Consider the following 25899-nt stretch of genomic DNA (forward strand, 5'->3'; position numbering starts at 1 on the left):
TTTTGCCTGTATGTGTGTCTGTGTGAGGGTGTCAGAGCTTGGAGTTAGAGACAGTTGTGAGCTGCCACGTGGGTGCTGGGAGTTGAACCTGGTTCCTCTGGAAGAGCCGTCAGTGCTCTTATCCACTGAGCCATCTCTCCAGCCCTGAGACTAACCTATCTTGTATGACCCCCTTGTCACTGTCAAGAGGCAGGGCTGTGTATGTCCCTGTGTGTATTTCATGTTTTGTGAAATACCACCTTCTCATTCAGCTTCTTGTATCTTATCAGTGTCAGGGGTTAGTGGTCACAGACCCCCCTGGACTGTCTCCTGTACCTGGACTCAGGTTCTGGGACATAGATACATTGATGGCATATTGAAAGGTCCCTCTTGTTTTCCAAAATCATTTCCTGTTGCTTTCAATTTTTCTTTCTTGTCTTCATCTAGACTATAGACATATATTCCCCAAGTGAGAAAAATGAAAAAAAGAATGGATGATTGAAATGAGGGTGAATAAGTAAAGCAGAGATGGAACAGTATGGGGCTATTGCAAGCAGGCTGGCCTCATGGCTGTCTTTTAAGACAGGTAAGTAGGACTCACCTCTTCTCTTGTCCTTTCTAAGACTAGGGCTGCTTTCTGATGAAGGATTTTTAGTTTGTTACTGTTACTTCTTTTTCTTTCTTTATTTTGCAAGGGAAGAACTATTTTCTGATGTAGTCTAGGCTTGAATCTCAAATTGAGACTCTTGATGTCCATCTTCCATTTGTATAGTTCACTAAGAGTTGGCCCATCCTTTAGAGCGGGGTGTGCCCATCCTTTAGAGTAGGAATGTCTAATCCTTTGGCTTCTCTGGGTCACATTAGATAAATAATTGTCTCGGGCCACACGAATAGGCAAACACTAATGAAAGCGAGTGAGCTTTAAACAATTATTGTGTATAATTTTCATGGTATCGGACACCACAGATAAGCAAAAATATCCTCATAAAATGATCCTAATTATGTTCAGAGACTCTCAAAATTATTCATTAGGAACCATATGTGATCACCAACAAAGAAAATGAACATATCTATGTAATAAAATATCACTGATTTTTTAAAAAAATTATTATTAAAGAGGGCAACACAGAGCAGTCAGATAGCGGGCTATCTGATGCTGCTTTTGAGGTCCCCCTGCATGGATATGTGGTTGGACGGAAGTGGTTACAATTCTCAGTGAGTTCTCAAAGTGCTCATCCGGAGTTTCACAATCTCACTGAGTTGTTTCATTTTTGAAAACAGTTGCTCACAATTGTAGGTGTGGTAAAAGCAAAGAGTGCGGTGTGACTATGAAGTGAGAGATCCATGTTTCTTGGAAGACAAGACCTGTAAAAATCTAGGAAAGAAACAATCAAATTTTTCATTAAGTTGGATGTCTGCCTGCAGATCTAGTATATCTACATTGACTGAAAATAGAGTCAGAAATTTACCAAAATATTATTTTCCTGGGAATCTTGAAATCTGCTTCACATTCTTGACTTTTTTGGATTTATTTTATTTTATGTGTGTGACTGCTTTGACAGCATACATCCATGTGCACCATGTGTGTGCCTGGTGCCCTTGGAGGTCAGAAGAGAGCACAGGATCACCTGGAAATAGAGTTGCAGATGGTTGTGAGCGACCATGTGGGTGCTGGGAATTGAACCCAGGTCCTCCACAAGAAAAACGAGTACTTCTGAACTGCTTAGCCTTCTCTCCAGCCCCTCAAATCCTTCTATGAAATAAATAAGCTACGTAGTTTCTGCGGTTCCCAAAGGCCATGTTAAGTCAATGTGTCAAAAGGTACAAAATTGTTTGCCTTAATCTGAGAGCGCCATAATTTCACTACCATTTGAAACCTTGTTATGATTTGAAACATTGCATGAATAAGTTAGGTTTCACTTTAAAGACAACGTAACCCATTTAAATGATGGGTGAAATTCACTAAGAATGCTAAATCTGTGTAGTAGCTTTCATCATCAAGTTCTGGCATAAAATCCGTTTCGAGACCATAAACAACTTGATAACATGTCTCAAATAATAAAATCCTTTTTATCATTTGGCTTTAACTTAGTTATCTTAGTTCTGAAAAGTAAATGATGTTGCTCTGGTCAGCACCAATGATTTAAAAGAATTCCCTGGACTGGTAATGATTTTAATTCCCCATCCCGTATAAAACCCATGGTTTTGATGATTTGTGCAACATACATTGGTAATACTTTTCTCCATAAAATGTCTTGATATGCTGCATAATGAGACTTCATTAAATGTGAATTCAGAGTGGCATTTGCAATGCCTTCTATCAATTTTTACAAATGTCTTTCTCTTTTACCTCCCACTAATGAGGAGTCAGCTATAACAGATATGTTGACAATGGACAAAGAAAATGGGTTTAATATATGTTTTACTGGGGGCCGGAGAGATGGCTCAGAGGTTAAGAGCACTTCCTGCTCTTCCAGAGGACCTGAATTCAATTCCCAGCAACCACATGGTGGCTCACAAACATTTGTAATGATACCTGGTGGCCTACTCTGGCCTGTAGGCATACATGCAGGCAGAACGCTGCATACATAATAATAAATAAATCTTAAAAAAATATATGTTTTACTGCTTCATACAAGTTTCTTGATTTAGTTGTGCCTTTTAAGGACACCAAATAAGCTATTTTTGAATGACACTGCATTTTTTCATCAAGGCCACTAATAAAAATGGCAAGTTGAGCCACATCTTAGTCACTGAAGAGACACCGTGACCAAAGCAACTCTTTTTTTTTTTTTTTTTGGTTTTTCGAGACAGGGTTTCTCTGTGTAGCTTTGCGCCTTTCCTGGAACTCACTTGGTAGTCCAGGCTGGCCTCGAACTCGCAGAGATCCGCCTGGCTCTGCCTCCCAAGTGCTGGGATTAAAGGCGTGCGCCACCACTGCCCGGCCCAAAGCAACTCTTATCAAAGAAAGCATTGGATTGGGGGCTTGCTTACAGTTTCAGAAGTTAGTCCATTATTATCATGGCGGGGAGAGTGGTGGCATGCAGGCAGACATGGTGCTGGGGAAGCAGCTGAGAGTTCCACATCCTGATCCACAGGTAGACAGAAAGAGAATGGGCCTGGTGTAGGCTTTTGAAACCTCAAGTCCCACCCCCGTGACACACTTCCTCCAGCAAGGGCACACCTCTTAATTTAATCCTCGTAGTCCTTTCAGACAATTCCACTCCCTGATGACTAAACACACAAATGTATGAACCTATGGGGCTACTCCTTTTTTTTTTTTTTTTTTTTTTTCTGAGACAGGGTTTCTCTGTGTAGTTTTGGTGTCTGTCCTGGATCTTGCTTTGTAGGCCAGGCTGGCCTGGAACTCACAGAAATTCACCGTGAGGAAGTGGCTTTTCGCTATATGTCGTTACACTCTTAGATTTTTACTATAGAATCTGAGTCGTGCCGGGCGGTGGTGGCGCACGCCTTTAATCCCAGCACTCGGGAGGCAGAGGCAGGCGGATCTCTGTGAGTTCGAGGCCAGCCTGGTCTACAGAGTGAGATCCAGGAAAGGCGCAAAGCTACACAGAGAAACCCTGTCTCGAAAAACCAAAAAAAAAAAAAAAAAAAGAATCTGAGTCGTAACTTTTAAAAACATTTCTTGTTGAGAAAGCAGACTGTTTCCAGTGATGCTCTTGGTCCTCACGCCACTGTCCTTGACACACACTGAATGTGGGAGCATGCGTTGGCGCATGATGCCTTTTCCAGTGGTCACCTTGGAAACCGTAACGCATTCTCTACAAATGAAACAGGAAGCTTTTCTTCTTTTCATGGAACAATCTTCCTTCATAATTTTTGTTTAGGTTGTTTTTTTCTTTTGAGATATTGTGGAAGCCACGCTGGAGTTTAAAGTAATAGTGGGGAACTTCTGCCCTCCGGGGTTCTCCCATTGTGCTGTAAGCCTGTATTTAAGGCCTCCTCCCTCCTTCAATAAACGGCATTCGGCATTAAAAAAACAAAACAAAACAAAAACAAAAACAAAAAAAAAAACCAAACCAAACCAAACCAAACAAAAAAAATTTAAAAAAAAGATAATAGAGACCCTTAAAGAAGAAATTAATATATCCCGTCAAGAAATCCAGGAAACATAAACAGCGTTTATGGGACATGAAAGGAAATGAATAAATTCCCATAAAACAAACAGTGGAAGGAAATGAGTAAATTCCTTAAAGAATTCCAGGAAAACACAGACAGTGGAAGGAAACAAAACAGTTCAAGACCTGAAAAAGGAAATAAAATCCATAAAGAAAACCCAAACTGAGGGAAAAAAAAATAATAATAATGGGAGCTGGAGAGGTGACTCAGTGGTTAAGAGTGATTGCTGCTCTGCTGGAGGATACAAGTTCAGTTCCCAGTACCCATGTTTGGCCTCAGTGGGTACTGGCAGACCCTTTCACACACACACACACACACACACACACACACACACATAAAAATAATCCTTATTTTTTATTTATTATTACATGAAGTGTATGTTTGTGTGTGTATGTGTGAGCGCAGGTGTCTACAGTGGCCAGAAGAGAGCTACAGATCTCCTGGAGCTAGAGTTACAGGTGGTTGTGAGAATCCTTATGCAGGGCCAAGAACCACCCCGCGAGAAAACCTGTCTTAAAAAAAAAAAAAAGAGTGCCTCCAGCTCTTCCAGAGGGTTGTAATTTGGGTCTTGGCTAGCTCAAGACAAGGTAATTAACCTTTGGAGAGATTACTCCAGTCTCTCCTCAGTACTTCAGTTCTAACCTACCAACCTCTGCTGACACAGCTTCTTTCCAGGAGTTCTTGGCTCACACACTTATCACATGCAATAAAACATCATTGAGAATTGCATTTCACTTTAAGCACAGGTCACACTAGATGATGCCAAAGCAACTGTCTGTGCTTGGAAGGTAGTACGCTGGACATTCAGTGACACTGAGGTCACACGTGTGTACAAATACTGAGATCACTGAAAAGTTTAAAACCCTTGGTAGTAACGCCGCCGCCGCCGCCGATTGTAATAAGTCAGATCAGGCCGAATTAGTAGGTCCAGGTTTAATCTGAGCAGAGCATTCCAGGACGGTCCCAGGGGAAGAGAGGCCATGAGAGGGAACCATGAGGGGAAGTCCTGGGTCTGTCGACCTTAAATACCCTCTGGGGGCAGAGCCGTGTTTGGCAGGCTTTCTGAGATAAGGCAGGGTTTGAGGAGAGAGAGAGAGATGTGGGAGAGGGTGAAGCTTCCACCAGAACATTCCAGACTCTTTGGGTATATGGATGCTGGGGAGCTGAGGAGGAGCTTCCACCAGAACACACACATATGCTTATTTTGTGTGTCATTGCGACATGACATTGTCATCTACCAAGTTTACACTCCAGAACCTAGCAATTAAGTAAAAAAAAAAAGCAAAAAAACCAAAAAAAACCTTGAAAGTTATCACCATCGTTTTACACATTCATAGCTTCCTAGGATGGGCAGCCTTGCCTAAGAGCACATTTTCATGAAAGTAGACACAGTTTGGCATTCCAGGCTTTGTCCTGCACGTGGCCCCTCATCGGCATTTCTATTTTTCTCTTCTCTCTCCTTCCCTTGGGTCAGTCCTCTTCTCGCCTATTGGGCAGCGCTTCTCAATTTTATCGTGCAAAGGGATTGTCTAGGGATCTGGCGGAAGGGCAGATCCTGATTCAGGGTCCCACATTTCTGGCCGGTCCCAGGGGGTGGGTTGTTGCTGTTCCTGCGATACACTTTGGGTTTAGAGTGCGCAGGATTTGGAGGCGGTGTCCTGGGTTCAGATGTGAATTCTTTCTTTTACTTGAGTGTGCCCGAGGGCAGGAAAACCTTGTCTGTAAAGTGAACAGCTTCCCACAGCTACTACGCCAGAGTCCAGGAGTGTAGCCAGGTCAGGATCCTCTGTGGGGCGGGGCTAGAGCTGGGGACGGGGCGGGGCTAGAGCTGGGGGCGGGGCGCGGCGGCCGTGCGCGTGCGCCGTCGGGGTGCGCAGGCCTCAGGTAAGGACCTGGCTGTGTGTCCCGCGCCGTCGGGTTCCCAGCGTGGGGCGCGTGGGGGTCTTGTGACATTCTTGGGTCAGGGGAGAGCACCCGAACGAGACTGTCCCGCTGGCGCGGGGGCGCGGGGCAGGCGCGGGCGTTTCCGGGTCGCCGAGCACCGCGGCGCCTGCTGGGACCTGCACCCCGGGTAAGGCCGGGCGCTCGCTGTTGGATCGGTCCCGGGCAGCAGCCCCAGGTCTCAGCGCCGTCCGGCCGGCGGGCTTCCCTTACCCCGGGATCTACCCTGGAGGACGCGCAGGGCTGCATCACTTGCACCCGGCCGCCTTCCCTTCCCCGCGATCTACCCTAGAGGACACGCAGGGCAGTTTCACCTGCACCCAGCCGGTTCCTTTACCCCGGGTCCCCCGCTGGAGGACGCGCAGGGCAGTTTCATCTGCACCCAGCCGGGTTCCTTTATCCCGGGTCCCCCGCTGGAGGACGCGCAGGGTAGTTTCATCTGCACCCAGCCGGGTTCCTTTACCCCGGGTCCCCCTCCTGCAGGACGCGCAGGGCTGCATCACCTGCGCCCGGCCCGGTTCCTTTACCCCGGGTCCCCCGCTGGAGGACGCGCAGGGCAGTTTCATCTGCACCCAGCCGGGTTCCTTTACCCCGGGTCCACCCTGGAGGAGGACGTGCAGGGCTGCATCACCTGCATCCGGCCAGCTTCCCTTACTCCTGGTCAACTGTGGAGGACACGTAGGGCAGCTTCACCTGCGTTTCAGCTTGTGCAAGAAGGCCGCGTAGTCTTTGGTCTCCCTGGGATCTTGTCTGGACAGGTGTGCCCCTAGTGACTAACGGGCTTTATTATTAAGTAGAACCCTCCCGAAGTGCAGGGCCTTGGAATGTAACATGTCGGTCTGGTTTTTGTTTGTTTGTTTTTTCGAGACAGAGTTTCTCTGTGTAGCTTTCGCTGTCCTGGAACTCGCTCTGTAGCCCAGGCTGGCCTCAAACTCACTGAGATCTGCCTGGCTTTGCCTCCCGAGTGCTGGGATTAAAGGTGTGCGCCGCCCGTCTATTTGAACTGCTTAAAACTTTTTCATATACTCAGCAAGTCAAATTCTTATTTGCTGTGTAAGTTTTCCTCAAAGACACCTCCCCCTGAGTGTTGGAAACTAAACTCGGGACTCATGCTAAGAGCTCAACACTAACACCCCTTTCTCGATTGTTTTTCCACACGGGGAGGGAGGGTTTCTGTCACTGTAGTTTTGCCATTTACTGGGGCACCACCCAGTCAGCGACCACCTCATGGGCTAGGGTCTTGTATAAAAACTGGAATGACTTCAAAGGAGCAGGTTACTGGGGTGCCCACTCTAGGGTGGCTGAGTCAAAATCTGGGGGGGTGGGAAGCAGACCGCAAGCTTAGGGATGTGCACTGCTTTGGGGAAGGTGCAGTTGAAGTGTCCAATACTCAGAAGAGACCGGATTAATTTATTGTCTAGTTTCACATCCATCTAGGAAGGGCATGAACTGTGGCACCACTTACAAAATAGCCTTCCTCTTGTAGGGCAGTTTCCAAAAGGGCCTTCAAATGCTGTTCCTATAATTAGGTTGTATTTGAATTCCTAGATCAGCTAAAAAGTTCATCTAACTGGCTTCCCCATTCTGTATCAGACACTAAAAAGCCTTAGTTCCTCCATTTTTGCTTTGCAAAAAGGTGTAAGTCTCCTCAGAATTTCTACGCTTTATCCTGTTGTGGGTCCTTGTTTTATCACACTCCGAAGGCATGGAGATTGGAGCCTGTATGTAGGAATGTCTAAGGCAAATACTGGTAACTTTTGGGTTCCATACTAAAAGCACTGAACCAGGAATGGAGGCCTTTAGAGATGTGGCCACTGAAGTTTCAACTGCTCATTCATGTTAATTTTAGGATGGCTCGAACCATGGAGCCGCTGGCGAGGAAGATCTTCAAAGGCGTTTTAGCAGCTGAACTTGTGGGTGTTTTTGGAGCTTATGTTTTGTTTAGAAAGATGAACTCCAGCCAAGGTAAACACAGTTCAGTAGTTAAGATTTTTTAGCTGGGTTTGTACTAAATGCTAGTTGCATTTCTGGGCAAAATGTTTCTTCAGATTGAAGCTATTAGACATTTTTATGGGTGGGGTAGGGGGAGAGGAAGGTAGTTGTTATTGTGGAGTGGGTGGCTCACATCTGACTTGCAGACTGGGAGCCTGGGTTTTCCTGGGAAAGTAGAGCAAGTGTTCCTATTCTGACTCAGAACTGAATGGCCTCGCAGAATCGAACTGATGGAGGCAGCTTGGCCTGCGTTATACTTGTTTGGTATTCCTGGGAAGAGCTAACACCACCATAAGCTCAGCACCACCTCAGGCCACAGCATTCTCAGCATTAGCACTGAAATCATTTCTCCTGCTGTTGCTGAATACAGTGTAATAGTTTGTTAAATTGTATTACATCACAGCCCCCAGCTTTTAAGGTTAGTAATTCCTATCCATTACTTCCTTCTCCAGCTGAAGCAGGAAGCAGCTCTGGGGCGGTGACTTCTCTTTAAAGCTGATCACTTGTCTTCCTCAGGGTACTTCACTAGGACACTGTTCCAGGGCACTACTGCATGTCCATAATCTTTAAAGGCTGTATTTTAAGATTAATGTAATTCATATCCTATCCTTTAAGATTTAGTTCTTGGATTAGCAGGGGGACCTTAATACAAAATTCTAATAGCCACTAATATAAATTGTGGCTTAATATATTAATACAATTTTTTTTTTTAAATACCAGATTTCAGGCAAACAATGAGCAAGACATTTCCCTTCGTTTTGGAAGGTATGTTTTTCTTCAAGTAAAAATTCAGGTGCAAAATATTCTGTAAACTCTCTGGTACTTTTACAATTTTGGACTCAATGACTTTATTATCGGTTTGAGAGCACACACTGAGGACTCACCTAGTTACTTAGATGAGAACAGTTAGCTCTTGGTTTAATTCTTATTCTTCTGTTGATCAAACCCTAGGCTTTACAGATGATCACCACTGAGTTATTCCCCGCACCCTCCAAGCAGGAGCCTTATTTCAATGGTTAAGAATATAGATTCCAGAATGAGACCTAAGGTGGTGATGGGCATACCATGGCTTAAGGTTACTGCTAGAACAGACTTTTCCTCAGGCATACTGTTTCTCCGTGGAAAGAGCTAATGTCTACATCACGACAGTTAAGGGTTGAACAAGACGACACCACCCCTGCCTAAGCCTAGCCTGCCAGGTCCCGAACAAGCAGCTCATCAGTGTTAGGAGCTTGCACGTGAATATGGGGCCTGCTGTCCTTTTTATTTTGTCATGTAGCAATTTGGAAGGAGTGTTTCAATGTAAGTTCAACTTCTGCATGATTTTATAAATGACAGCATTTTGTTTCTATAGTTTATTACAAATCCATTGAACGGTCTGGATTATATGGAGTTAGAGAGGGTGATCAAGAAAAGTGGTTGGAGAGCAAAAACTAAGGGTGAGTAGAACCTTAATTCACTCTGAAGCTCTCATTTCCTTTGCCGTTTGGGTTTTTGAGGGATTTTCTTCATCTTCTTGAAATTTTTCTTCTTCTTGATGATACTTTTCACATCTCTGTTGTGCAGCCAATCATCACGCTCAGCTTCCCACTTCAGCTGTTTGAAACCTTTAAGGGGAAAAGAAAGATGAGTCCATGCCACTGTAGACTGGACTCCCACAGAAAGTCCTGAGTGTAACTCAACTTCAGGCTGCATGGCCTGTGGTTTCCCACCCACCGTGAAAACCCACTGTTGGCTCTCTCCTTTATTTTCTGAGTATTTTACAAATGCAAGAATATAAACTAGGAACATCAGAAATAATGAAAAAGATGTTGAATCATATAAGAGCAAACCTTCATACAAGTCAGAATAAAACAGACCGACTCTTCAAGAAAAAAACCGTTTGAGTTTGTAGTTTGTTTGTGTGGCTTAAATGTCTTGCTATGTGACAAGCAAGTTTTCTGCCATTTAAGGACACCTACAAGGAAATGCCATTTAAAAAACTTGATTGACAAATTTAAGGTAACCAGGTAGCGCACACTTGTAATCCTACTGCTTGGGAGGTGGAAGATCAAGACCTCAAGGCCAGCCTGGGCTATATAGGAAGTTTAAGGAAGCCTGGGCTACACAAGCCCGCCCTGGGGCGACAGTCAGCTTACTTACTTGCATTATCTTTGTTAGCCATGGCGTTCATGCCAATATTATCAAACTTGGATCCCATGTTTTCATCCAACAGATGGCCAAACTTAAAAGAAAAAACAAAAGCAAGGAAGGGTGAGGAAGCTTATCAGAAAACTTGAAAAGAATGTAAACAGCTGCTCTCTTAAGACAGTGGATTAGCTTAGTGTTACCTCCTCAGCAGAGACAAACAGGCTGGAGTCATCGAAACTTTTCTTTTTTTTCTTTGGTCCTTAAAAAAAAAAAGAAAAAAAAATTGTGTATAGGTTATTCAAAGTGCATGCCTATTTTTCAGATTTCGTTGCTGTTCAGAGTTTATCCTCACAAGAAACCAACAGTATCAATCAGGATTAAAATTCCACATCGACATGGATGGAGTTTGTAGTATGTGAAGCAAAATATAAATTGTAATTCAGGTCTTATTCTTTGGGCTTGAAAAAGCTGACTGAAGTATGTTTATTGTGTTATCGATAAACTTTGTTTAATATTATTGAAAATAAAATGTCTATTAAAAACTCACCTATAGTTTTGAGTCTATTAGCATTTGAAGAAAGTGGTAAAATGGTTAGCGTTCACATGTAATTGGACTCTAAACATGACTGAAAAGATCATCTAGAGACACGTAAATGTGAGAGGAAGGAACTTGGACAAAACTAAGGATGCATGTGAGAAATATCTTTTCACGTTAAAAAACCCCATTATCTACCTTTCTTGGCTGGGGAGATGGTTTCATCGGTACACTAGTCTTACAAGTGTGACAGTCAGGGTCCAGATCTCCAGAACCCTTGTAAAAACCTAGTGCAGTGCCTGTGATCCCAGTGATGGTGAGATAGGAGGAGAGACAGGCGGGGGCTTAGGATCTCATGGAGCAGTTAGCCTGGCCTACGTGGTGAAATTCCAGGCCTATGAGAGACCCTTGTCTCAAACAGAAGGTGCCTGAAGACTGATACTTTGAGAAAAAAAACTTCTAAATGGTATCAAACCAACTTTTAAACATGTATTTCCCAAAATAGTGACCAATAATGCTTCTTCTATGGCAGCTGCCATGGTTTGAAGAGATGAAATGCATTTTCTTACCTTGGAACGACCCAGCAACGTCAAAACTATCTTCACCCTTTCTCTTGCTTTTCTTAGTACTGGCTTTGGAGCTGACTTCATCAAATTCTGTTACCCAAAAAAGTTTACTGTTAAGCCATTTAAAAACAAGCCTGGAAAACACCAATTCAGAGTATGCTCTAGTCTAGTCCAACAGTAAGGCCTGGTGTGTCTGTTCCATGTGGGTTCACAGTCCTCCAATCCCAACAGAACAGGCCTGGAGGGTGCAGGACGCTCCAGTCTCTGAGAGTCCCTGGTTTAGTTTGCAAGAACGTCATTTACTCAATGACCATTAACAAGACCAAATACTTAAACACTGTGTAAATAAGAAGCATCTGCTGCTGAGCTCCAGAAGAAGCAAGATGCAAAGCAGGTGTAACTAGAGGTACGTGAAAGGACAAGAGGCAGGAGACAGCACAAACACAACCGTGGTCGCTCCCGTGTCATCTACAGTTTACATATCTTTTCCCTGTGCTAGTGGACTATATGACTAGTGACTTTCTGGGGTAAACAGCTCATCACTCTCTCTTCTCTGGTAGTACTGAGGCTGCAAACAGGACCTCACACACTCTAGGAAGCACTCTACTACTGAGCCACAGCACCAGCCCCTTATACTAATGTTAAAGAGCAGCTCAACTGAAACTTATAGAAACGCTGTTGGTTACAATTAAAATCCAACACGGACATGCGTCTTACTTTATAGAAACCTGTATTTAAAAACTAGTCTAGGAATTATCAAGAAAGCTATGTAATTTGTGGTTTTATTTTTATTTTACTTACTTATTTTTGGTTTTTCGAGACAGGGTTTCTCTGTGTAGTCCTGGCTGTCCTGGAACTCACTCTGAGATCCGCCTGCCTCCACCTCCCACGTGCTGGGAGTAAAGGCGTGCGCCGCCATGCCTGACGGCTTATTTATTTTTAAATGTGTACCTGGAACATCTTCATTTTCGTCATCTGAAACATCCATGAATGTTCCTCCATCTTCATCCATTTCAAAGTCTTCATCATTCATACTTCCTAGAGAAACTTCATCATCATCCAGGTCCCCAAGCTCATCGTCACTACTCTCTGAGTCTTCCAAGTTCTCCTTAGCTCCTTTTGTTTTCTTCATATTGCTGGAAACAACAAACAAACAAACTTCAAAACTTGTAAAGGAAGGCAGTGTTTTCTAAAGTGTGCTCAGGAGACTAAGACACACTGGTAATGGATCACATGATTTCTCTGGTCTCCTGTTCTGATGAACAATAATTTGGGAAATACTGGGAAAACAGGAAAGAGAAGGTTGAGTTTTACCTGGCAAAGTCAATGTCACCCTTCCCAGGTGTGAAGCAGTTATCATCTTCCAATGTGTCTGCCCGAGAAATGATACACAAAATTGTAAGAGATGGCAGAGGACAAGAGCAATACACATTATACCCCGACAACTGTAACGTAGAATCAGGATGTCACCACAGCAGAATGTTGTCATTAGGACTACTGCTGGTGTCTTACACAGACCTATGAGCTCAATGAGATCTCTAAAACGAAAAAGAACAACTTTATTTTTACTAAGTGCAGGCTGTGACAGTGACATCAAACTAAGCCCTTCCATTTCATGTACTGTCTCATCTGATGACATTCAGTTAAAGATTCCCAAGCTGTGTGGATAATGAAGACGCAAACGATCCAACAGCAGGGCATTGCCAATGACAGAAGTACGAGATTATGAACAATAAACAGTCTCTGCCTCATCAGACTTGGTCTTAGGAATGAAACACTCTTGTAAATAGAATTTTCTCCCACACTGTTCAAAGCATAATAATGTATTCTTCTAGGACAGGTATGAGCAAGTTACTACATGTTATTTCTCAATCTTCCACTATAATCTGCAGAGCAGTGATTTCTAAAAACTAAGTTCACTTTTACCACTAATGTTCTACATTCTATTAATAGTAATAATTTTACAAACTGAGTAAAGAAAAACAAATTACCAATCATATTTTCAAATTCTTCATCATCAACATCTTCTATACTACCTTCACCTGCATTGCGTTTCTGTTTCTCTTTAATAACAGCAACTTTCTTATAATACCTAAAATAAAATGCATATTACATATCTGCATAATTTATGACTAAAGGCAAATTATAACTCTAAAAGTGTGTTACTGGATACTCAAATGAGTAAAATTTGTATTTAATATAAGAAGTGTTTTGAGTTAAACAAAACAGCTATAAAGTTTTGAAATGTGAAGCATAATAATTTACTTTCCAGACGGCATCAACCCACAAAATTATTCACAGTAAGTTCTTTTTAAAGCAATTTAGATTAAATCTAGTTAAGTAGTCAACCAGGTACTAACGGCATCAGTAGTAATTTTCGAGCTCACTACAGCTTCACAATGACCTTCTCTGGTTCTGCTTGAGGGCTCACGGCCTAGACAAATTATTCGAGTTACTACTATAGTAAACCAACACAAATAAAGACTGAAAGAACCACTACCTAATAAGAAAAATAATCCAGGTGTGGTAGCACATGGGAGGTGGAGGCAAAAGGATCCCAAGTTGGAGGCCAGCTTGGACAATATACAGTTTCCAAACAAACAAAAACCTAAAGTTCCACCACGTCAGATTCAGAAACCAAAATTTACATACTACATTATTAAAATCCTCAAGCTGCCCAATTTCACTAAAATTTCAAGGAGTAGCAGAATTACTAATTTAAATTTCCTTCAAAAAAGAAATGACACATACCCTGATCTTTTCAAAACAGTTCAATATCAATAAATTGCTGTATCAAATATAAACATTTAAAAAGTCCCCAAGGATACTGTATTAAGTATCTTACCTGTAGAAAAAAACTTCATCCACTGGGATCTGGCTTTCTTCTTTCGCAAGGAACTCTTTACTATTCACTGTAGAAATGAAGCATTTTATTATGACCATCCCCCTGTGCCACTCAAGCGCTTGCACTGTATCTAACACACTGGCAGTTCTGAAATCCTAAAACAAGACAGTGGAGGAAAGGGGTGTCTGGACGTGTGTGGAAGAGTCTCCACGCCCCAGACTCTTGGCTGTCTGGAGAGAAGAACAGTCAGAACACAGGCACCGTGGAGGAACAGACTCTCTCACTGTTCTCCAACTGCACTCAAGACACACGTTTCAAGAGAAACTATTCTAGAAGGTTTACTTTTATTTGGATGTATGGGCATGGGCATGTGACTGCAGGTGTCTCGTAGAGCCGAAAAGTCCCAGGTGGTTGTGAGACACCTAGTGGGAGCGCTGAGAACCAACCTGGGTCCTTCCTTTGCCAGCGCAGCGCGTGCTCTTAACCATGAGCTCACCACTGAGCCCTCGGAGTTCTTCTCAAGCTGCCACCCTAACCCCACTTGTTTTGTTTTTGAGACAGGGTCTTCTACAGCTCAGGCTGGCCTTAAACTCAGTGTAGTAACTGAGGATGACCCTAACTCCTGCTTCTCCCACCCACATGCAGGATTACAGCACACAATAATGTATCTAAAATAAAGTGCAATAATGCTTGGAATTCTAAAACAGGAAAGAATCATCAACAGAACTTCCCATAATTTTACTTAATACTGAGGAAACTAACAAAGGAAAATTCACGGACATTAGCTCTTCTTCTATAGAATTAGAATTTCTGACCTGATGTAAAGATTTGGCTTACAATTCTAACTACCTCTGAGTAATCCTATTGACATTTCTGGACTTCTGGAAGGCTGGCTGGGAATAACTAGAACTTCTAAGTTCTAATTTCTGGGACGTGGTATATGAAGAAATGTCTTCTCTGAATAGAGAAGATTGGCACTCAATACATGTCCAGGAGGACACTATCTACATTGACAATGATGCTGCATGAAAAAGTTAGCTGTGCATTTTCTGTTTTCCTCAGCCAGTCCTAGAAGAGTCTAAGATGGCCTGAACTGCAGCAGATATGAATTATAAACATTGGGTTACTGACAGAGCTACGTGATCTGAGCAAGGCAGAACGGTGTAACTGCTGAGGCTGGGGAATGGCTGCCAGAGGGTCCATAATTTTATTTACTTTGGATATGCTTGAAATTTTTATCAGGATAAAATAGGTCAAAGAATATAATTTGTGCAGCATTGTCTTCTGCTATCCTTTTGGTTTCAACTGCGCAGACTCCGTGCTTACCAGCGAGATTACGGACATCCGTTATAAAGTGTTTCCTCTTCGGCTGCATCACAACACTGTCGGTGTTTTCTGAAATGTAAATCATGACAGTCTAACGTAGTTGTCTGTTCATTCACTCACTAAACCCTAGCAACGAAAACCAAAGTTACTAAATGGAAGCGGCATACCTTTGCCCTTGTGTGGCTTTGGATTTCGGTAAACAAATCGATCCAAGAATCTCATGAGTGTGAAATCCTGCAGCGGGTCGCCTGAATACTGAATAAAATTCCCCTGAAACGTGGGAAAATGGTGGAGGCTTTATGGATTTAATAAAAACATAAGCTGTTGTTACACTGCATTGAGGCATGTGTGAACAATGAACACCCTTCAAATAGTCTTCTCATGTGCACCATGCTAACAAACTAAACACACAAACACGCACACTTTATTATGCACTGGTAATTTCATAGGCAGTATTTATACAGAGACTATGTAACCATTCTGAGAACCAAACACTGAAAAAGTAATCCCAGGAGTGGAGGCGAGCGCAACCTTCCCCCGAAGAGCCGGCTCTAATAAGCAGCTGTTGTGTGCTGATGCGCTGTACTTCCATCATTCTGGAGAAGGACTATTTGTTCTCTGTATGAGACAAGTCACTGGTCCCCAACAATGGCAGCAAATACAGCTTCTACATGTCGGAAAACTGTGCCATCAACTACTGATGATCAAAAACCACAATACTTACATATTCTTAAGAGTGTTTTAGACTCACCTCAAGGATAGTCTTTGCAAAAAGGGCCACAGAAGGGTGGAAATGCTCAGATAACTATAGAAGAAAAATATGAATGTCATTATTTCTAAGGTCAGTTTTTAGCAAAATTACAGGTTATCTGAGAAAACTTGAGAACTAATACATAAGAAAATGATCCTCAAACATTTTGGTTTCCAAACTACATGTACACTTAAAAATCTATGATATAAGAGCTTCCACAAAAGTGGGTTATTTTTTAATTTACTTTATTAGAAGTTACAACAGGAACATTTTAAATGCTTATAGTTCATTTAAATTAATAAATCCAGGGGCTGGAGAGGTGGCTTAGCAGTTCAGAGCACCTGATGCACTTGCAGAGGTCCTGGGTTCAGGTCCCAGCACCCACATGGTGGTTCATAACTGCCTGTAACTCCAGTTCCAGGAGGTCTAACACCCTCTCTGGCCTCCTTGGGAACTAGGCATGCATGCGGGTAGACTTATATACATGTAAGCAAAATACTCATATGCATAAAATGAAAATAATAAATAATATGTACCCACTAGATATTTATGTAAACATGTTCATGAAAAATAAGTATTTTTTTCAGAACAAAAATTACAAATTAAGAAGCATTAATTCATTTTGCAAATATTAGTTAATTAATATTTTTGTGTTTGGTGAGTAGAACATAATGCATTTTTAAATCTTTTCCTGTATTCCATACTATTTGAACATATATGAAGAGAATCTAGCCTCAAACAGATCTGTGGTTGAAAAAAGGATTTAACAAGTCTTTCACCTACGTGGGGATTTTCTTCTGTGATGGTATACAGAAAGAGAAATTAACTGCAGGGTAGAATCAACTACACCAATTGGCCTTAGGCATCTGTTACTTAGAGTTAACTGGTCTACCAAGAATGTAGACCTTACCTACAAGTGAATATGCAACACTGTACATTGGTCATTTAAAAAATACTGGATGAGTTGGGCAGTTTCTCCAAATTGCACAAAATTGCACTGTTGGTGTGATCACTAATTTTATCAGCAAACTTTGTACAGAGGTCTGACCCCAAGACACTGCTTATGAGAGCCCAATGGTTGGTTCATCCTCCTTTTGAGAGTAAACTGTCATTGACAACAGATATTATTAGTTGTTTTGCCTGAAGCAAAAGAATCCATTACTTTATTTACAAGCAAATGTGTCTCAGAGTAAACAGCATGCCAGTCAGTCTATCAGGAAGCAGCTATATGGGACAGGAACAGCTAACCAAGTTCTACCTTGAGACAGTTTGACCCTCACACTTTGGTGCACGGCAGGAATGGGTATGTACACTCGCCATATACACAGGGAACACTGGCATGTATTTAAGGTCAAGACAATGAAAGCAATACTTGCTTTACCATTTGCAGGTGATACTGGCTTTCCCCTTCCCTTATTTATTCTACAAGTACAAGCAGAGAAGACTATAACAGAATTTAATGGCTACAAACACAGCTAGGTGTCCCCATCTTTAACTATATCAGGGCATTAGCAGTTCACCGCATCTTCTTTTTATATCACCTGTGCTACAGCTAGCACAGTTACCAAGAAAATGACACCCCGGTATTACCAGGCCATTAGCTGTGATCTTGGAGATTCAATGGAGTGGTGTGAGTATCTGTGTTCATATTGCAAGAATTAAGTACATAGGAAGAAACTTAGTCTTTTGATCACAAGAAGGCTATTAGAAACCCAATTCCTCTTCTTCCTTTACAAAACAACTTAGTAAAAGATTTCTATTCTCACACAACTGCAGCATACGTTATAGAGAGCAACATGCAACAACCTACACTCTTATTTGTAATCCAGGCATGGTATTTTTATTTACATGCACAAAAGTTTCTGTAAAATAAACACACCACACACGTGTAATTTCATATTAACTTCATCATTTGCAAGTAAAGTTTCAATGTGTTATAAGCCATGAAAGGAAGATTATGTGCCACTAACAAATTAAAATGTAGATGAAATTATTTTACCTTTCTGAGCTCCCAAAGACTTGTATTTTCAGCTCCACAGAACAAAGGATTTCTACTGAATGGATCGTATGTCTTCTTTAACTGCTTGCCACCTTAGGACAGGATATTTTTGAAACGCTTTATTCTTAACTGAAGAAGACACTTCAAACTATCACAACCTACGTTCTTACAGACAATCTTCACAATTGTTAGTAGTTCAGTAATCCAATACCAGATTAAAAATGCAGAGTCCCTTGAACAATTTATCTTGATGTCTACTCTTTACATTTTTTTCCTGAAAAAAACTTTGCAACATACTGGCCCCAGCTGCAGAATGCTCGATCTCTTCAGTAGTTTTCAAGCAGCCAGAGAAAGTGCTAAGAAAACAAGTCACAAACGGTAAGATGGAAACAAGAAACCTAAAGGAGTAAGTCTAGTGTATTTTAGAGCGGTAGTTTCCAATCCTCTCTATTCAACTACACTCAGAAACAGATCTGCATGTTTGCAGAAAGAAGAGACTAAAAATCCCTTTTTCATTCTTTACTTATTAAGTGTGTACGTGTCGGTGTGAGTGTGCAAGCGCCACACTGCTGCATGTGGAGATCTGAGAACAATTTCCAGGAGCCAGGTCTCCTTCCAGTCCAAAATGTGGGTCCCAGGAATTGAACTTGGGCCCTGAGGCTCAGGAGCAAGTGCCTTCCTCTTTCCTTGTGAGTTACCTAACTGGCCCCAGAATTAACATTTTAAGCAAGGTTTTTTAAATACACTATTAACTGTGCAGCCCTAACACATGCTCGCCGTCCTCCTAAAGGATGACAATTTATGCTCCGGACAGGTAAATCCTTTTAAGAATCTTCCTGACAAATACCAGCATTCTCATTAATATATCCGGCATGGAAATTTAAAGCTGAATTACTTCAGCTGTGAGTCAGAAAAGCAATCTGCAGAAATGGGTCTAGCACTGTCTTCCTTAGTCCAAGGCTAGTGTTCTTTTTTCCTTCTGGCCTCAGACAGAAAGACTGCATCCCTGAGCTTTCTCTTGGCTCTAATGTTCTATTCACAAACAGACTTCTCTTCCTCTGGTGTGTGTGTATAGATAGAAGTCACTTAAGGCTTCTGTTTCCCAGAAAGTCTTCTATCTTAAAAACTTGCTTTAAGGGGCTTAAGAGGTGGCTCAGCAGTTAAGAGCACTGGCTGCTCTTCCAGAGGACCTGGGTTCAATTCCCAGCAACCACATGGTGGCTCACAACTGCCTGTAACTCCAGTACAGGGGATCTAACGCTCTCTTCTCACTTCCTGGCTACCAGGCACGCATGTGTGCATATATATATAGACTAAACACACAGACACATAAAATAAAACATTAAAAACAAAACTCTGCTTTAAGAAACTGCAAAGGGTGAATTCGGTGGTCACACAAAAACTGAGAAGGGTCACAGAGATAGGATCAAAGGCAGTTCATTCAGAATCAAACTTCATGTGTGCCACACTTGGGTGTCTGCATGTGCTCTGACGAAAGTGCCTCAATGAGGCACAAACTATTTATAACTGAAAGAAATGACTCACAGTGAAGCTAGCATTTCATTGTTTTCTCATGGCGTTCCACAGCTCTAAAAGGCATCTGCTTTGATTTCCAAGACATGTAATTTTGTTAATAAAGATAATCTGTGATTCCCTACCGTTAAAACTTTAGTATTATGGTTGCAAATGTAGTTCTGTCATATAATGCTTGCTTAGCACACACAAAGGCTACGGGTTCCACCTCCAGCTCTCTCTCGCTCTCTCTCTCTCTCTCTCTCTCTCTCTCTCTCTCTCTCTCTCTCTCTCTCACACACACACACACACACACACACACACATTCTCTCTCTCTCTCTCTCTGCTATGAAGATGAAAGAGGAAACCTCTTCCTTCATTTGAAAGCTCAAGGCCCAAGTCAAAGCCCTCACCCTTCAGGTTGTCCAAGTGCACCCAGGAAGCAGCCTTCGGCTTCTCGGCTTCTGTGCCGCTCACAGTCCCAGCGTCTTCCGCCCCGACTTCCTTCACCGCATCTACCTCTGTTTCTTTGTCTGCATCAGTGAACTTTTCTACGTCACTGTCATCTCCCACGTCAACAAAGTTTTCTTCATCCGATTCCTAACGAAAACGGGTCAAGGACTGTTAACCAATGGGAGCCTGTATTCACTTAAGTGATGCAGAGAAGACTCACTCACTGCAATTCTGGTAAAACATGAAAATATCAATCAAGCAAAACCAAGGTGCCTAACGCTACTCACAGTGAAAAGACTATATTCTTTCTTTCTGAACATAAGAGATTTTAGAACTGAGTCCTCAAGCATTTGCTGTGTTGTAAATACCAGGGGCAGGTGTTATTACTGTTTATTTCCATTTCATAACTGAGGAAACAGGCTGAAAAGATCTACTCACTCTATAACCATCCCTAACTACCTCATATGACTGCAGTTTCTACTGTAGTGCCCTGCCCACCTAGCTAGCTTTACACCAGGCGGTGAACTCTAGCTCTGTCCAACTCCAGAACTCACACTCTAACGCTGCAGAGAAATTAAGTTACCGTCAGTAAAGCAAAGAAAAACCGCCCCACGCGCTGGCACCCCCTAAGGTCAAGAGGCAGGGAAACCATACCGGATGATCATCTAGTTGGCTTCTTAAATCTGGTTTTGCTTTAAGGATCTCCGACACAAGATACAATGCTCCACAGATGAATGGTGGCATCTGTGTGCAAGTAATCTGAAGTAATCGCTTCACAAAAGCCTTCACCCGGCGCAACATGACATCCGCTTTCAGAGATTTGTAGACAAGGTTAAGAAACATTGCATGCTTCGAACATGTCATCAACCCTGGATCCAACATCTTTCTGTAACAAGAAAGCAAGGTCAGATGTTCATCCATAAGATCATCTTCACATCCAGGGGTCATAGTTTAGAGACTCACAACCAATTATAACAATCTCATCTTCATTAGGGATAAATTTCCTGCATATGTTAGACTAAGAGACTATTTCTGCCTTCTCAGATAAAATGTGAATCAATGATCTCAAGAAGAACACAAAGGTAAAGAAGTCATCATATAAGAACCACTTGTTTTGTGACTTTTTTCTCTTCTAATTGTTTTATAAAACAATAGGGTATAACCTAGCAGTGTAGTTTTTATATAGACACAGGCCTCACCTGAAAGGCTACACAGAAGCCAAATAATAAAATCTGACACCCATCCAATCTGCTTTTAATCAGTTCCTGGAAGGCAGAGGCAGGCAGCTCGCACAGAATTCTAAGGCCAGCCAGGGCTACACGGTGAACGGCTAACAAAACCACACAAACCGACACCTATAAAGCAGCAGGTAAGAGAGTCTGAGTTTCTGTCTTTGCTGACTCTGCTCTCTAGATGATCAGAGGCAGCCTCCCCTATGGCTGCAGTGAAGACCTCCTCCTATAGGAGTGAAAACGGACACTGGAGTCCTGAAGAGAACGTGATCCAACGGAACACAACAAGCATCCCTTTCACACACCCCCAACCTCTGTCCAGACTGTTCTCTGCATGTCTACAGTACCTACAATCTGTTCTTCTAGTATTCCCTCAGCCTTATGTTTACACTTTTCGGTTTCCTAAACTCTGACTTCTAAGGTTTCCTGCCTTTTCTCCCTAGGTCCAATGGAACTGGGATTGCTCTGCCCAGGCTTCCACACGCTGTCTTCCTAAGTGATGGGTCCAATCAATCAGGGACTAAGCCTTCATTAACTACCCCATATAAAGCTTTATTTTGTGTGTGTACGCCTGAGGAGGTCAGAGGACAACCTGGGAGCTGCTTTTCTCTTTCCGCCGTGTGGGTCTCCGGGACCGAACTCAAGTTGGCAGGACTGTTGGCAAGTCCCTTTATCATACCACGCCATCTCACTGGCCCAAAAGCAGGTTCCGGCTCTGTCATTCACTAGCTGTAACTTTGGGAACGCTTTCTAAGTTGAGTAACAGGTTACAAGATAGGTGCACAGCTCTGCATTTTACTAATAAAATTTTAAAAATGAGATTAATCAAGTTACCAATAGGGTTCTACTGAGAATTAAACAATTTGCCCAATCTTACATGGTAAACTACTGGTTGAGCTTTAAATCCTGGTAAGTGTGGCTTAAGTCTAAACTATTAACCATTACTTTACACTTTCCTTCATAAGTTAGATACATATGTGCAACTATAAAAAACAAATTAGGGACTGGAGATATGGCTTAGTGGTTAAGAGCACTGGCTGCTCTTCCAGAGGACCCAGGTTCAATTCCCAGCACCCACATGGCAGCTCACGTCTGTCTGTAACGTGAGTTTCAGTAGATCCAATTCCCTCACATAGACATACATGCAGGCCAAACACTAATGCACATTAAAAAAAAAAAAAGAAGAAAACAAAACAAAACAAATTAGAGGCCACGTGTGGTAGAACACATCTTTAATCCTAGCACTCAGGAGGCAGAGGCAGGTGGATCTCTATGAATTCCAGAGCAGGCAAGGTACACAGTGAGAACCTGTCTCAAAAAATAAAAAAGAAATAAAAAAGAAAAGAAAGGAAGAATAGGTAAGTTCTTCAACACAGTTCACTGGCATATGTAAGTTCCAAAGTGCTTACAGTGTCAGAAACACCTGCCTCGATGAATTATAGGAAAGTTACATGATCCACCAAACAAAATCTTAACAGAAAGGCTAAAAAAGCCTAACCAAACCAAACCAAACCCCCTGAAATCTGAACCTCTAGCATGCATCTAGTAAGGGCCTCCAGGATGGGATTTCTGTTCACAGTGCCATATCTTACGCATCTAGAACATGGGCCGATAAAGCACTCAAAACACCTGCTGAATGAATTACGAACAGTATGAAGAACAGGAGGAGAAAGGGAATTTCAATTACACCTCTGTTCTAGTTCCTTACGATCCCAAAAGACTGAAAATGAAGGAAGCAAAGGTAATTTTGAAAATACACATCAGGATGTCATTTGCTCAAAGTTGGTGAATACCCAGTTGCCAAGGGGTGCCTATGTGAGATATATGCGTGTACACACACACACACACACTCTTCCTTTTGCCTGTATGGAATGTGTTACAGCAGAGCAAGGTTTTTGCCACATTCATTCACTAAAACGCCATGCACTTACCTGTATAATGCTGTATAATACCGGTCAGATATTGTCTGTTGAGAATTCATCACTTGGAAAAGCAGCATTAAAGCCTGCACACTAGTATTAAAATTTACAACATGCAGCACTTTGAATAAAGTGTCCACCTGCTCCCTCACTTTGTTGTCGCCTATCTGGGAATAAGGATACGCTCTGTTCACTCCTGTTAAAATGGCGCTGAGCATTTTTGATTCAATGTCTTTTTTCTTGATACAAGTCCGAAAGAAACAAAAATAAAGAGTTATTAATTTGTTAGCCAACTCACTTTCTTCATGGGAGAGGACCATCTGGTTTAAAAAGCAAATTGCATAATACTGAGCTTTGGAGCTGATATTTGAGCGAAAGAGTAGCCTTTCTATTTCTCCACACACGACTCCTTTCATATTGGGATGCTTCCGCAGTAACACCTCTAACAGATGGGAAGCTTTTGTGGCGATTCTGTTCTGAGGATCTCCCAGCTTATTGACCACCTGCACAAGAAGAGCCTTTTCCTCCTCAGGCTTATCACAGAGAAGCTCGTGAGCAGCTACCAGGGCTCGGGTTTTAGTGGCTACCAAGGAATCGTGACTCAACGTTTCTAGGACCTGCACGAATTCTGCCACGAGGTGCTTCAGTTGGTGTTCATAATACCACAGTATGAGTCTCCTATCTCTCGAGTCCTTGTTGCCGCTGGACAACTCTTCCAGTTTGTGGAAAGGGTGCTGGCTGAAGACGCGTAGCTTCCGGCTGTCTGGCAGAAGGTCTGTGATGAGTAACTCCTTGAACGTATCCAAAGCCATGAGGCACTGCTGCTTGCTGCCCTTCTTCTTCACCAGGCTCAAGAGGGTTTCTACAAACTGGAGCGTGTGAACAGCGTCATCCTGGATCAGAAGGATCATGGCTGCTAGCCTGTCACCCAGTGTCCCCGAAGACACAATTGCCTTCATCCAGGTGGAAGAGCCTCCCTTTTGGTTATTTGTTTTATTTTTGAACAAGCTGACTTCATGCTCATAAAGCTTCTGAGCCAGGGCTTTGTATTCAGACACTACATCCCGAGCCTGGGGTTCCAAGGAATATTCGTTGCTGTACTCCATGTCATACCACTTGCCTCCAGGCTTGAATAACAGCGCTGGTCTCTCAAGAAACTCGAACACGTCGGGTTGTTTATCTTTCTTTGTTTTGGGGATGGTACTGCTATCTGAACGCTGTTCTGGTACACTCTTATTTTTCACCTTTTTTTCTGATGCAGTTTTACTTTCTGTTGCTTTTTGTTTTTTACTTTCTACCTTCAGTATTTTTGCCTCTTTTTTGCCAGCATTTTCTTTTTTATCCGGTTCATCCTCTTCAATCAAAGACTTTGCATATTTGGCCAAATTAAGATTTTGAATGAATGCCTCCAATTCGCCTTGCTGAAGGTCGTCAATTGTTCCTTTTTTGCCTCCGTCCACCACCTCCTCATTTTCATCCAAAGTAGCCAGCATGAGATAATCTTGCTGCACAGACATAAACAAAGTTAGAACTATATTACGAACCCAGAACTTCAGAAAGAACTTCGTATCACATCTGAATTATGACACTATTGCCTGGGAAAGTCACAGATATCCAATGAGAAAATGTGCCAAGGATATGTATGTACCCTAAAGGGAAAAGAAGCTTCTCAAAGAACCTTCTTCAAGGTATGAAAAGATGCTCAAGCTGACAGCCCCAGAAATCCAGTGAAAATCGCAACGACATATGCATTTGTAAAGTATCAGGTGAGCAAAGATAAAAGTTTATATGAGTGGGCAGGGGGTGGCTCAGCGGGTCAAGCCCTTGCCAAGCAAGCCTGGCGATCTGGGTTCGATCTCCGGAGCCCATGTAAAGGAATCGACTCCACAAAGCTGTCCTCTGACTTCCACACACGTGTACCAACATACAGCATCCCCTCCAATAATAAGAAAGTAAATACATAAGCACTTTATGGGGAAGCGTAAGTAGGAAAAGGCACTTTCATAAAGGGCTAATGTAAAGGTCCCTTTTGGCAACTTCAATCCAACCTACAAGGCATTTGCCTTTTAACCCAGTAGATTCAGATTGGACACACACTAGCGTTCAAAACAGATGCCCACGAGGTAGGGACCAGTAAGTTAGTTTTCTCCGACCTGATGGGCGTGACGGTTGCGCCACGCTAATAACAAGCTCGCCGACATCTTAAGGGAGCATAAACCCAGGAGAAAACGTGCAATCCGAGTGTTTTTATTCCACCCAAGAGCGGCTAAAAGCGTAGGAGGCGCTCAGAACGGGTCGGAGGCTGGGCTGCGGGTCCCACACTCCCGGCGGCCGTGCGCAGCACCCCCTTCCCCGGAGCCTGCGCCCGTTACCTTGGTGCCTCCGAGGCGTAGCACCTCCTCCAGGGAGAAGCCATTCTTGGCCTCGTCGCTCTCCTCCTCGTCTTCCTCCTCCGGGTCTTCTGTCACCTCTTTGGGACGCCAGTGCCGCTTGGCATGGAACTCTAAAGGTGGCTGGTCCGCCGACATTGCTGGCGGAACACGCGCGCAGCCCGCAACTCACGTCCTCCTTCCGGTGAC

At 42.8% G+C, this 25899-nt stretch overlaps 2 protein-coding genes across 6 annotated transcripts; one reads left to right on the plus strand and one right to left on the minus strand.

Annotated features, from left to right (window-relative positions):
- Nucleotides 1–5958: 5958 nt before the first annotated feature.
- Cebpzos (CEBPZ opposite strand) lies at nt 5959–10728 on the plus strand. Of its 5 annotated transcripts, none has more exons than XM_052746327.1 (4): nt 5959–6003; nt 7910–8025; nt 8773–8817; nt 9407–10728. In XM_052746327.1, exons 2-4 carry the CDS (start codon nt 7911–7913, stop codon nt 9487–9489), a joined length of 243 nt encoding a protein of 80 aa, XP_052602287.1. In that variant the 5' UTR covers nt 5959–6003; nt 7910; the 3' UTR covers nt 9490–10728. The 5 variants fall into 5 exon arrangements, with proteins under 5 accessions (XP_052602287.1, XP_052602284.1, XP_052602285.1 ...); XM_052746324.1 differs by lacking the exon at nt 5959–6003 and having other exon boundaries at nt 6010–8025; nt 9407–9491; nt 9619–10728; XM_052746325.1 differs by lacking the exon at nt 5959–6003 and having other exon boundaries at nt 6010–8025; nt 9407–9491; nt 10505–10728.
- Cebpz (CCAAT enhancer binding protein zeta) lies at nt 8873–25889 on the minus strand. Its single transcript, XM_052746318.1, has 16 exons — nt 25693–25889; nt 23333–24825; nt 20824–21055; nt 20130–20316; nt 18205–18296; nt 16206–16259; nt 15622–15724; nt 15455–15523; nt 14129–14195; nt 13275–13375; nt 12598–12655; nt 12235–12419; nt 11287–11373; nt 10383–10441; nt 10195–10276; nt 8873–9659 (listed from the first exon to the last, which is right to left on the minus strand). Exons 1-16 carry the CDS (start codon nt 25846–25848, stop codon nt 9523–9525), a joined length of 3162 nt encoding a protein of 1053 aa, XP_052602278.1. The 5' UTR covers nt 25849–25889; the 3' UTR covers nt 8873–9522.
- Between the last annotated feature and the right edge of the window lie 10 nt (nt 25890–25899).

The sequence above is a fragment of the Peromyscus californicus genome, unplaced genomic scaffold (assembly GCF_007827085.1).
Source record: "Peromyscus californicus insignis strain IS unplaced genomic scaffold, ASM782708v3 Scaffold_1__1_contigs__length_55948999, whole genome shotgun sequence".
NCBI classification, from domain to species: Eukaryota; Metazoa; Chordata; class Mammalia; order Rodentia; family Cricetidae; genus Peromyscus; species Peromyscus californicus.

Coding starts and splice junctions, on each gene's coding strand:
- Cebpz (XM_052746318.1), bottom strand. CDS start 25,848: ATGTCGGCGGACCAGCCACCTTTAGAGTTCCATGCCAAGCGGCACTGG. Junction 10,277..10,382: donor TGTTTGTCTCTGCTGAGGAG/GTAACACTAAGC, acceptor TTTTCTTTTAAG/TTTGGCCATCTGTTGGATGA. Junction 9,660..10,194: donor GGCTAACAAAGATAATGCAA/GTAAGTAAGCTG, acceptor TTCCCCTTAAAG/GTTTCAAACAGCTGAAGTGG.
- Cebpzos (XM_052746324.1), top strand. CDS start 7,866: ATGTGGCCACTGAAGTTTCAACTGCTCATTCATGTTAATTTTAGGATG. Junction 8,026..8,772: donor AAAGATGAACTCCAGCCAAG/GTAAACACAGTT, acceptor TTTAAATACCAG/ATTTCAGGCAAACAATGAGC. Junction 8,818..9,406: donor ATTTCCCTTCGTTTTGGAAG/GTATGTTTTTCT, acceptor TTGTTTCTATAG/TTTATTACAAATCCATTGAA.